The sequence below is a fragment of the Desmodus rotundus genome, chromosome 2, assembly GCF_022682495.2.
Source record: "Desmodus rotundus isolate HL8 chromosome 2, HLdesRot8A.1, whole genome shotgun sequence".
NCBI classification, from domain to species: domain Eukaryota; kingdom Metazoa; phylum Chordata; class Mammalia; order Chiroptera; family Phyllostomidae; genus Desmodus; species Desmodus rotundus.
This window is the reverse complement of record NC_071388.1, coordinates 76,279,296-76,292,001: the sequence shown is the minus strand read 5'-3', so window position 1 is coordinate 76,292,001 and position 12,706 is coordinate 76,279,296. Positions and strand designations below refer to the sequence as shown.

The 12,706-nt window shown below is 38.4% G+C and overlaps 1 protein-coding gene across 2 annotated transcripts in view; it reads right to left on the bottom strand.

Moving 5' to 3' along the window:
• The window catches only part of EPHA6 (EPH receptor A6), an 876,611-nt gene extending 869,381 nt beyond the window's left edge, over nucleotides 1-7,230 (bottom strand). For both annotated transcript variants that reach the window (XM_053918286.1, XM_053918285.1), the window contains exon 1: nucleotides 6,849-7,230. In XM_053918286.1, the coding sequence (XP_053774261.1) occupies nucleotides 6,849-7,230 (382 nt within the window). The remainder of the gene's footprint in view (nucleotides 1-6,848) is intronic.
• Between the last annotated feature and the right edge of the window lie 5,476 nt (nucleotides 7,231-12,706).

The window sequence follows — 12,706 nt, the reverse complement described above, 5'->3', positions numbered from 1 at the left end:
GGGTTGATCACCAGTACTGTTATATATTATCATATTTAACAAATGTGCTTTTAAAGTTTTCTCATTGATTTTGAAACTAATTAAAAAAGAACAACAAAGTTTTCTTGTCAGATCTGGAAGGAGACTGGAAACTCTTCATTGTATCTTATACTCTAGGAGGGAAAGTTCTCTTTTAACATATAGTTTGGACACTTCCTAACAAATGGGCCTTCAGCAAATATCTGTTAAAAGAATGAATGGTTTCATTAGTTTTAGGATATTATTGAAAACTAAAATTGTATATCCCATAAGAAGACATAATATTTATCAAAGAGAATAACTGTAAAACTAGTATTTTCCAGAACATTCTAAGTACTAAACTGTAAGATTTACTGTTAAATATATATTTAAGAATATTTGGAAATGTTTAAATGAAGCATCTCCAAAGTATGAATTTTCTAAATATACACTAAGTATATATGACTGTTGTTTAAGTTAGGACTTTATGCTTCTATATTTTCATTCCTATAGTACCATGAAAGGCAACTCTAAGTAATGAATAATTTCACTGATTGGGGAAATTTTTTAAATTACATGCAACTTACTGTTATTTCGTAGAAAACCTAATGGTTTCTTCCCTTGTCCTTGTTACCAAAAATATCATCTATCCCAAAATATCATTTTCTGGGTCTCTTACATGTTTCTTTTCATTTAAACAAATGCTGAGAAAAAAAGGAGAGTAATGGAAAATGTCTGAAAACATACCTATTTTATATCTAGTATCACCTAGATTTCTTTTGTTTTCAGTAATAGTAATATGACCATAACAGAAATGAATTAAACTGGCACATGAGCCAAAGTTCCAAATACCGCTCTTTGTTAGCTAAAAACTAGAATCTGCTGAATTACTATATTGCTTTGTGAAGATGTCCCCACCTGCTTGTGCCATTACCCACTCTGAAAAAAAATTTAACTATACATGGAAAGTTACTAAGTCAGAAATGCATTAACAAATTCCGTTTTTTCATGCAATAAATATACATTACATACAAGAGTTTGAAATAGCAAAACTGTACTATGGAGATTATATTGTATTTTAAATCATAGTCTGAGCTGAAGTGAAAAATGGACAACTCACCCCATCCCTCCTACGCCATATCTATTACCAATAATTATATAGTAAAATCATTTTTATGGGGAGTAATGGAAATTTTATTAGGGCCCCTTGGGAAAATATCTTAAATGTAGAATACCTACATTTATTTTTCTGTAAAGATACGATGGTTCCATAAATTATACTTCCAAAATATATTTTAAATCCATCTTCTCTACATCTCTACTACTCTAGGCCAATCCACCATAACCTCTCTCCCGGACAACCTCAACAGACTCCCAATTCTACTCTTTGCCATCTTCTAATCTCTTAGCTCACCAGCCATAATGCTCTTAAAATGAAAATTGGTTAAAATCTCTCAAAAGCTTCACATTTTACTTAAATATTACAACCCCATGTCATGGCTTCTTTTCTTCTTTGTGGGGTATGATTCCTGACTATCTTTCCCAACTGACATGCTACTCTCTTCCTTGTTCAGTAAGCTCCAGTCACACTGAACTCAGTCCTTCAAATATATCAAGCTCATTTCCCTTTGAGGTCATTGCCCAGGCAGTTCCCTCTACCTGGAATGCAATTCTTCCCATTCTGTACAATTAGCTCCTTTCATTCCCTGAGAATGTAGTTTAAATGTCATCTCCCCAGATAGGTCTTTCTAACCATCACACTTAAAACAGCAGGTCTCTCCTGTTATTCTCTATCTCAATGCCTTTATTGTTTCCTCATAAAATATCTAAGAGCTTTTATCATTTTATTTTATCTGATGTTTTTTGGTCAGTCTCCCTTACTAGAAATAGAAACCATGTGGGCATGGACAATGTTTGCCTTACTTATCTCTTTTTCTCCATCATCCAAATATTTAATTCCAGAAAACAATACTTAATAAAATTAGGCAAAAGCAGAAGTAATGCTTTTTTAATAATTCCCATTTTTAAAGAAATAATGTCAGTTTAATGAAATTGCAAGTTGATCGGAATGCTGATGTAGTACGTATGTTGCACACCTTAAATAATACAATTTTTAGTAAAAAATACTGTAGATGTATAAATTTAGTTTGATTTTATGACTGACAATGTACACTGGACAAAGTTAACCCATTTGATTACTTAACTATATGTATTGATTTCCACCATATTTATACTCTCAAGAAATGCTGAATCAAGAACACAATGAAAAAACTTCTATTACTGTAGAGGTTTGGTTGATGTAAAAGTGTAAAACAGGATCTACTCTTCCACCATTTGGGACAGATGGATTATATAGTTGCCCGTACTTTCATATGTGAAGAGAGAAAGAGCATGATTGAGATATGATGCCCATGATTCCCTTCTGTATGGTAGAAGGAAATAGAAGCAATCTATGATGCCTTTTGTAGTTAAGTACTTTACACTTGCAATGATGAGTGAAGAAACAAAGAATTCTACTCTAATATTTTTCTTAACTTTTTAACATAAACACAAATTCTTTATTTAAAAGTGTAAAATCTAAAAACAGTAAAAAGGTGTAATTTAACCAGTAATTTTGTCTTGTACCATTAAATATATATTTTTTTCCTCTTAGGAAAATCCAAATGTTTTATTCATGTTCCTTTCAGTTTGAAGAAGGGATCTTTAAGTAACACTGTATAATTATTTTGCAAGAAAATGTCTTCAGATACAGTCATATCCCAAACCCAGAGCAAACAACACTTAGATGATCAATGCATATTAAAGACATTTTATCTTTCCACTTCAAATACTAATCATAACAACTAATTACACAATGACTTATTTCAATTTATAAATGTATGATAAAATTACATCCCAGGTTGCTTTTATATTTATTGGTTACAGGAAGGCATATGATTACAATCTCCTGTACCTTTACAACTATGAATAGTTTATCCTTGAAAATGAATTTTATCTAAGTTAAATTCTTTTAGAATTATTCTTTTTAAATCATCCAGTTTTCATTATTTAACAAAAATTTTAATATTTTCAGGAAAGGTCAGTGTTGAACTTCCTAAAAATATTTCAATTCCTTTCTTTCTATTACCATTAGAATATTGAGTTTTATAATTTGTGAACAATACTTACGGCAGTTCAACTAATTTTAGGCTACAAACTTTATTAAGCAGGTGTTTTTCTGCTCAGGTATGTTCACCTATATTTACATACAACTTACTGAATTTCACACTCACTTTGGCCTAAATAATAATTCAATGAAACTAACAAGTCAGACTACTGTTTTGCTAGTTTCACTTGTCACTGAATTCCCTGGGAACGGGGTAAATTCACACAATCTTGGGAATAAACTGAACTCACTAGATTCTTGTATCCAAGCCATATTTTGATTTAATCAATTACTTGGGTATCTGATTGATGATTTTTGGAAAATGAGCCACACCCTGAGATTCACATCAATTCTTTCATGCTATACAGTACTATTTGCTAAAGCAAACTGATCTTTGAATAAATAAACCCCTGGTGGCTACTAATGGCTATAATTGATAAACATGGTTATTTACATATGAAACGACATTTAGTTTTATATTCACCTAAGTGTCAGTACAGGCATAAAAGTTTATAGATATTGAAAAGACAAAATTTATTATTTTTAAATAAAAATCACCACCTTCTAAATACTGTTGTCTTAAACACAGGGTAAATTATTAGAATAAGAGAAATATGAATACAAATCATGTTTCCACTTACTAAACAGATGAGTGATCCAGGAAGCAACTCTACTTTCTAATCAATTCAAGGAGGTTGGGTAATAGGAAGAGAGAGTCAAATTGATTTATTTTCTCTTTATAGTACACAGTTTCACAGCCAGTTAAAAGACAAGAGAAAAGATTGCTTCCATAGTGAAGTTACTCTTAGCAACATGTTAAGCACCATGTTAAAAATGAGGTAGTTCATTTTTTTGTCATTATCATTATTTTACCCATTCTAAGTGTGAAAAACTAGGAAGGGGGAAGAAGGTGAATCCATTCATTTTAACCATAAAGAGTTTATATAATTTGGTAAAAATGGATAAAAAGCACTAAGATTTTTACTTTGTTAATATTTTTAATCAGAAGGCAAGTAATATAAAAATAAAATTTTAGCATTCATAAAATAACAAATTTTAAAAATAAAACATGAATTCCATTAGCTCTTAAGATGAAAAGTTACTAGGAAAATGAACATCATTTCTTTGAGATTAACTACTAACCATATTATTGACATTCATAATGTGTATTAGAAATCTAATTTATATTTTGCATTAATCTTTCTATATTATATACATAATATAATTCTGTAACAACCTATGTTGTCAATATTTAAAAATTGGTAAGCTATACTTTGATTCATGTTATCTATAAAACTACAAGTTAATAAAATATGCCCAAAGGATTCATAAGAATAACATTTTTAAGTTTGATATTTTATTAACTATTAGTGTGAGCACTTCAGTATTTGAAAGTTATTCCAGGGTATAATAAGGCATAATTTCTAAACACTGTGACGTAGGCTGTAACAGCATTTTATAAGCAACCATTTATGTCTGATGAAACAATCAGAGCAAACTTTCTCTTTAATTTTCTTTTGAAGAACTCCTTTAAATTTTATCCAACTTACCCTGTAGGTATTATTTTATCCAAGTATAATCTTATGCGTAGCCTGTGGTTTTACTGTCTTAGTAGAAATTCGAATTAAGAGTTTTAGCAGACTATCTTTAATGATGGGTAAACATTACCCACCATTACCCAATGATGAGTATCCTACATGACAGATGGGTAAACTGAGTAACGCTCATTCACTAACATGAAGGTAAACTAATTAATAAAAAATACCCATGAATTATATATATTTGGTATACATTTTAGATAAAATGTGTTTTCAAACTATGGGAAAGTAATCAAAATAGATAAACAAATAAAAATTACTGGAAGAGGTTAACAAGTAACTCTTCTATGTCCTTAATTTAACAAGAATATCTGAGAGGTCATACTTCAACACTTGACAGACTTTGGTAGAATGGCACTTTTGTTATTTGCAGATTCAGACAGGTATGTTATTTATGTTAGTATCCTCAAGGGCCTAAGGTGGTTCCTGGTGTTTCATAGGCAATGAATAAATAAGTGTTGACTGAGGGAAACTACAGCATGGAAAAAACTTTTAGATAATTCTAATAAACTTGACTCTCAAAGTATACATCTCTATGAGTAGCTCTAGGTACTAACATAGAGTACAATATAAATATCTGACTTTCCAATTATTGAAAAATAGTTTTCTTAAAATATAAAAAAGTAAATAATTGTTATTTTTAGCAATCTAGTTTTCACTCAAGTAGATTAAGTTAACTACCCCTTCAGTACTGAATGGCAAAAGCTCTCGCAAACAGATGAGGGATGTGTGTGAAGGTATACACTGCCACAGGCCACAGGAGAGTATGGCACTGTCATGGGACACTTATTATCTGACACATCTTCAAAGCCGTGATGGTTGTGTATGATTCTCAAATTTACATATGCATTTGCAATTGCAATCTGGCAGAAATAAAAAAGAAATATTTAGGAAAACATGCCACAAATACAAATTGTACAAGAACAAATGAATGTTGATTCTGAGTATTTCTAAATAAAATTAAATGGTCATACAGGTTTTACTTGCCTTCTCTCTCAACCTTCTCACCCTCACAAAAAAAGGTGCACACTCTATGTCATCTGACCTCCATGTTTATACCTGCAAATTATCCTGAGGCCTAATATGTTAAATAGCAACAGTAACTGAAGTTTTGTATTTGAAGTCTTTAGAAAAGTGTGACATAGCAGGTGACATAGCGGTGGTCATCACATCTCCAATGAGAGCATTCGGCCAAATTCACGCTGGAAAACTTTTACGGTTGTTTGCTGCTTATGCTAAGAGGACTTAGATATTGCAGGTGATATTTGTTATAGATTTTTAAACAAACATAGCAGAAATCCAATGAGCTATAGCTCATAAAAACTGTTTGAACAGAAGAAAAGAAAATGTTCAGAAATTCTAAGTGCTTTCCATTTGGCAAACCTGACTTTCACTTTCCACACACAATTCACCTTCATTTTTAACACTTTCCCTACCAAAACAGTCTTCCTCCGAAAATTCCTAACAGAGACGAGACTTTAGCAATAGGATATCCACACCGTGGATATCCACACTTAACGCTCACTTCCCTCCCCACCCTTGTGTGCACGATGAAGAGAGAAACCACAAGCACAGACATCTGGTCTAGGAAAGGGGTCAAACGTGCCTGGATGGGTCCTGGGGACCGGATGCGGCGAGGCAAGGGCAGCAGAGTTACCGGAGGCAAAGGCTGGTGTCTGGGCACAGGATAGCGCGGAAGCGACCTGCCTCCCAGAAGGCGTGTGAGAGACCCTACTTGTCACCCGGCTAGGAGCGACCGCCGAGAGCCAGAAGTCTCCACTAAGCGAGTGTCCGGAAGACCGGCCTCCCGGAGGGGCAGCGGAGCGAAGAGGGTCCCGCTGCCGCCAGTGGTGGGACTCAACTAGTGCTGAGGCTCACGTATCCCTCTAAAGACGTTTAGAAACAGGAGGGACCGCAGCTGGTGGGGTCGCAGGTCCGAGGCAATGAGGACAGGGCGCTCTGGTGAGGGGCATCCTGGACCCCCTCGTGGGGCGAGGCCGGGGACGACGATCCCGGCACGAAGTTACCTGCCAGAAGCGACCGGTGCACCGGTCCTCTGATCATCCGCCTCCTCCCACCCTCTCCTGCTTCTCCCCTCGGTCCCTTACCTTGGTTGTTGGAGACGTGACTGCAGTCTCCCTGCCAAACTGTCAGCAGAGGCAAGAAGAAACCTAATTGCAAAAGAAATTCCCGGACTTCGCAGCCCCCCATGGCTCTCCCCGGCTCTCCTCTTCTCCCCCTAAAAGATAAGTGGCAGCAGCGCAGCCAGGTGTTCTGTGTAGGGTAGGGAACCTGGTCCACGTCTTCTTCCTCCTCCTCTTCCTCCTCCACCCGGCCCGCAGGGGGTGTCCCGAGGCGCCCCCCGCGCGAGGCCCCGAGGGCAGGGCAGGATGGTCCAGGCTGCCCAGGTGCAGGCTCCGCTGCTTCGGAGGAGGACGCTGCCTGCGGCGCCAGGGAACTCCTGGCGGCTGTAGGCGAACGGAATTGCATCCACCACCGTGTCCCGCTCGCGCGAGGACTATTCACTTGGGCCTGGGAGAGCGCGCGCGCAGGAAGGAGCTGGGGCTGGGGCTTGGGGGAGGGGAGCGAGGGGCGGGGGAGGGCGCCGCGCGGCGCCGCGGGGGAAAGGACGGCCAGGTGCGGCGGCCCGAGCGCCTCTCCAGTCTGAAGTGGGCGCTCGCTGAGCCGAAAGCCGGGGCGGCGCGGCAGCTGTGAGGCGCGGCTGGGGCCGCGGGAACTTTCCTCCGGCCTGTGCGGGGACTGCCGAGCTACGGACGCGGGGCCGCGAGGTGTCCGAACCACCTATCGAACTGCGTCCTCAGCCCCGCGCCGGGGTGGCGACGGCGGCGGCTCGCACCACTGAGATTTCCAACTCGGCCGCGTCCGCGCTGCGCCTCGGCCTCCGCCGCGGCTTTCTGGGCATCGCTGAGGCCCCTCTTAGTCCCCCAAGCACTTTGCTCCCCATTTGGCAGCAGCAGCGCCCAGCGATTTAGACGAGTCAGCTCCCGACACCGCCTCCCCCCGACTGCTCCACCTCGCCGCCGCCGGAGGGGGCGGGGGGTGCCGCGGCCAGGCTCCCCTAGTCCGGGGCGAGTTCGGCGGCGGGCCGCCGGACCGCTCCTCAGCGAGGGCTGCCCAAACTTGCCCACCGCCCCGCAAGCCCCAGCTCTGCGGCCTCCGTCGCTGCTTCAAGTCCTAGCGAAGCAACGGGAGTGAGCCCGCCGCTGAGGACAGTCACACCGGGCTGAATGGGGTCGGGTGCCTGCCACCGGGCTTCCCCGAGGTCTCCGCGTCGCCGCGCGGCGGGAACTGCGCGCTGGAGGTCACGAGCGTCGCCGCCGCCGTGGGGGCTGGGATTCCGAGGGCTGGGAGCGTCCGCGGCGTGGCAGCGTCGGACGGCGCGCTCCGAGCAGCCCGAGGCCGAGCGGCGCGTGGCCACATCCACGGCGGCACGGAGTGCGTGGCGGACTGACCGCTGCCGCGCGTGAGCCGTCCTCTCGCGGCACCCACTCCCTCCCAGCGCTCGGAGGAGCCGGTCAGGGGCCGCGGCACCGGGTACTCGGTGGAGCCAGGCGGCCCTCGTGCCAGGGCCGGGCAGCACGCAAGGGCTAAGAAGAGGGGGCTCGGCGTCCGGGGCTGTCCCACTCTCGCCACGCGGCCGACGCGGGTACCGAGGGCTGGGCGGGAGTCGGAGCTTGGCGGGGCTCCGCCGAGCCCGGCGCTCCGCTGGCAGCCGCGGCTCCGATGCTGTCGGTTCGGCGCTAGAGGGGGTTAGTCGACAACAAAAGCGCCTCCACTGGCTGCAGGTGGAGGCGGCTCCTCGGGCGGGGAACCTAAGGGAAGGAGGAAGGCTCTCGGGCTGGACGCACTGCGTTCAGGGTGCACGGAGGGGCCCGCGTTGCTAGTGTGGGGAGTTCCCTAATACTTCATTCGCTGTTATTACCATCCTCAATGTCTTCCTGGAAGGAACTTAGGTCCTCCTCAAAGCTCAGCAGGATATTTTGAAAAAATATGTATGGCAATGGAGTAAAGTGAGCGGAGAAGAGAAAGCGGCGGTATTACAAAGGATAGAGGATGTCATCCAAGAGGGCAGAGGGCGCGGGAGGGAGATGGCCCCGGGCGCGAGTTGGGAGAGTGGGGGACGAAGGAGCCTAGGCTCAGTGTCCCACGCTCAGAGAATTCCCCAGAAGAAAGGACCCTCCCCTTTGATGGTTTTCCGACTTGAATATTTGCGTCACATTCTACAGTTGAAGGGATTTCATTTGGAGGCAAAGAGATGCAAAAGATGCCCTACATCTAATTCAGCTGCGTGGAGAGAAATGTGAAATGCAAGTGATTTTGAGAATGTGAAGAAGGTTTCTAATTGGTAACTGTACTTTCATTCTCATTAGGAATTCAAAGGCTGCTTTGCCTCCCTAAAGGTGTCCACGCCAATTTAAATGTGTGCAAATCACTTCCGAAAAGATAAACTAGTGTGGGATTTATATGTTGGTACTTAAATAAGTAAAATTTGATTTTGCTACTGATTTTACCACTCTTACTGATACTGACTGACCACATGGGCATTTGTAAACTGAATCTGTAACTCACAAACTGTAAAATTAAAGGGCTAAAATACAATATAAATCATTATGTCTAAGTAATGTTCTTAAAAGCGTTTAATGATTTATTATACTAATGTTTTGGTTGACAATTACCTTTTTATGTACTGTACGGTCAAAGAATATATTTCCATGACCTTTTTATAATTAAATTTGAATTTTAAATGTTGACCTACAGTGAATAGTTTTATAGACTTCATAACAAGAGAAAAATTGTCTCCAAAGAAGACACCTCTTACAAATGATAAAGTACACGATATTCTTATGAACTGAAGAAATGCATATACTATTATCTTAGAAATGTAAACCATGCTAATATAGTACTAAACTTCTCATTTTTTAAATTAACTAGACTTCAAGGAGATTTTATAAATGGAAAAAAAAATCCTAGAGTAAAACATATCAAAATTTTAAATTCTGATACTTTGTGTATAACATTTTAAAGAATAGAATATAAACAACACAAATAAGCTTATTTTTAAATTAGGCTACAGGGGAATGGTTCTAATTGATGGAGAGAAGGAAGGGAGGGAGGGACGAAGGGGAAGGAGAAGGAGAAGAAAAGGAGAAGGGAAAGAAAAAAGGAAGAAATGGAGAAAAAAAAGTAAATAAAAGCTAAGGTTCATTTCCAGGACTCACACTTAGTTACAAATCATGGTACAATGTATGAAACCAACTATTACTTCAGAGTAACAAAAACAGCTTGATTAAACTGGATTTCTGTCGTCTCCTCTAACTACATTTCACCTAAATTCACAATTTTTATTTAAATAAGTCAGAGTCAATTATGGTATATTACTTTTAACTGGTTGAATAATTGATACTCATATTTTGGTTTGAGTTTTTCAGAAAAAATTAATGACATTTTCCTCAATATTAAACATGCTTCATATGTTTAGGTATTGTCTATTACATTATCTAGAAGATCATGTCCTCAAGTAAAAACTCAAAGAAGATGAATTGAAATATAATCATCATGACCTTTGACTATAAGGAGATTCCATGGGTATACATGATTATCAATTTCAAAACATGACTGTAAACAGAATTACCATAGCCATTTCACTATTTGTGTTATTGGTTATATACATATAACCAATATAATATATATATATATTTATAGACACATACATATAAAGCACATATGTGTATTCATTCTAAAATATTTGTTGAGCTCTTTTCATATGCTCAGTTATCTTCATTCAGAGAAGAGTTAATGGTCATATGAGTAAAATAATTTATTTTTAAGAGCTAACTTTTTATTTTAAATGTCATGATTATCTTATGTGAGCTAAAAGCAATTGCACTTAACAGAAATGTACTTCCTTTTTGACTTTCTAGCAGTTTTGATGTATTTGCTGACATGTGACAGTTTCAAAATTATAAGCCACTCAATGAACCAGGTGCAATATTCATGTGGATTTATCTGCATTTGTCTGTTTAAATCATACCCATATTCAGAAAAGCATTCATGTCTCATTTTTCAATACTATATTCACAATTCTTTTGTATTCTTTCAGATCATTGGTCTAGATTCCGGTAAGAATAATTACATTTTTGTTCAATAGAATATATGACACTAAAAATTAGTCTTAAGTGTTCACTCATAGTAGAAATAATGGTATTCACAAATACTATTTGCTTTTTAATATGAAAAAGGAGAAAAGACTTAACATGCAATTAATTCCTTTGAGAAAAAAAGGATTATAATGTTTAATACTCATCATGTTTAAAGGCTTGGGAAAGTATGAAGTATTTTATTCTGATAGAAGAGTAAGTTATTGCATTTATATCTGTAATTTTCATTGTCTAAGGTCAAGGTAGAAGCAACATAAATAAAAAGAATGTTAATCCTCAAGTGTGTCAAAGCATCAGTCTTAAAATATTAGTTTAATAGTTTCAATACAATTGTCTAAGTCTTTTTTGTTAATATAAAATTTAGAGATATGCTACAAACAATATTATTGTTGCCATGTCATTAACTTTAAAATATAAATTAATTAAAAGATTAAATTGTATGTTTTAGCGTGTGGACAGCTAAAGTTTAAAAAAGACACAAAGATTAATATAGTTAATTTGCTTTAAGAAAATATGTAATTAGGGGAAAAACACATACTTTAGAATTTTTAATTTGATCTTAGGATGTTAATATTTTTGTGAAAGAATTAAAAACAGTGCTGGGTACTTTACTGTATTGTTAGCACATCAAATCTTAAAAACCTCACAGAAAAAAAATCAACTTGAAACTATATTAAATAAACTATGATTTGTTCTGCTGTGATACTGCATTTTCTCTTGTGTTGTATACTATTTTATGGTAAAAGAAAAACATACGTATGTATCATATACATATCATTTATATAAATAATATTTATGAATGTGTGTGTTTGTAATTAAAGACATTCTTTCTAGTACTTTTCTAATTCAGTAACTATTTACCAAGCGAGACTTCCACGTGCATTGGTGCCGAGCATTAGGGACAAGATACAACGATTATTATATTTAGTTCCTAATGATCAGAAGTTCATATTATATTGAAGGGCACAGATACATGAGTCACTCCAATACAGATCATTCTATAATATCCCCTAATAAAGTTCCAGATTATTATAGTTACATAAGAGGAAAGGAATCATACCCTTTCCCTCTTAGACGTGGATATCTATAGTTACTACTTTTGCTTAAGTTAAACTTACTCTTAGTTTGGATTGACTTGTCTTCTGAATACTGATGCATGAACTTTTACTAACATCAAATACAACACTAATGTTATGCACATAGCCAAATAATACAACTAGATTAAACTAACTTGGATTTTTTAAAATGAAAATTACTTAATGTCTCTGTACCATCAGTTATTTACCAAAAGTATTTTTACCTAAATTATATAGAGAATTTTTAAAGTGATGTATTTAAATTTATTTAAATTTTACTAGAAACATATTATTTAGTTTATTCTTCATGTCCCAGAAAAACCAGCTCCGTCAAAACAGTTTTTTCATTCAATCATAATAAATATCACTGAAGTGCATACTCTAAAATTCAAACAGTAAACAACAAACGATAGAGGTAAAGCTACCTTAAAAAAAACTCTATGTATTAGGCGGCAGGCAGAAAACTTGGAAAGAAAAGAGCAGTGATCCCTTCCACTGAGAAGGTGCTTTTTTCCGAGGAGCCGCAGTTGTGTGGATGCGGTTAAACTTTTTACACAGGGACAAGTTCTTCCAGCATTTTTACCTGCACGTTCTGAGACAGTCTGGAGCATTGGTCCTTTCAGCAGAACCTGCCTTAGGCACTTAACTTTTCATGGCTCAGGCACCCCAAGACAAAAAAAAAAATGGCACAAATGAAAGAACAGATCAAAG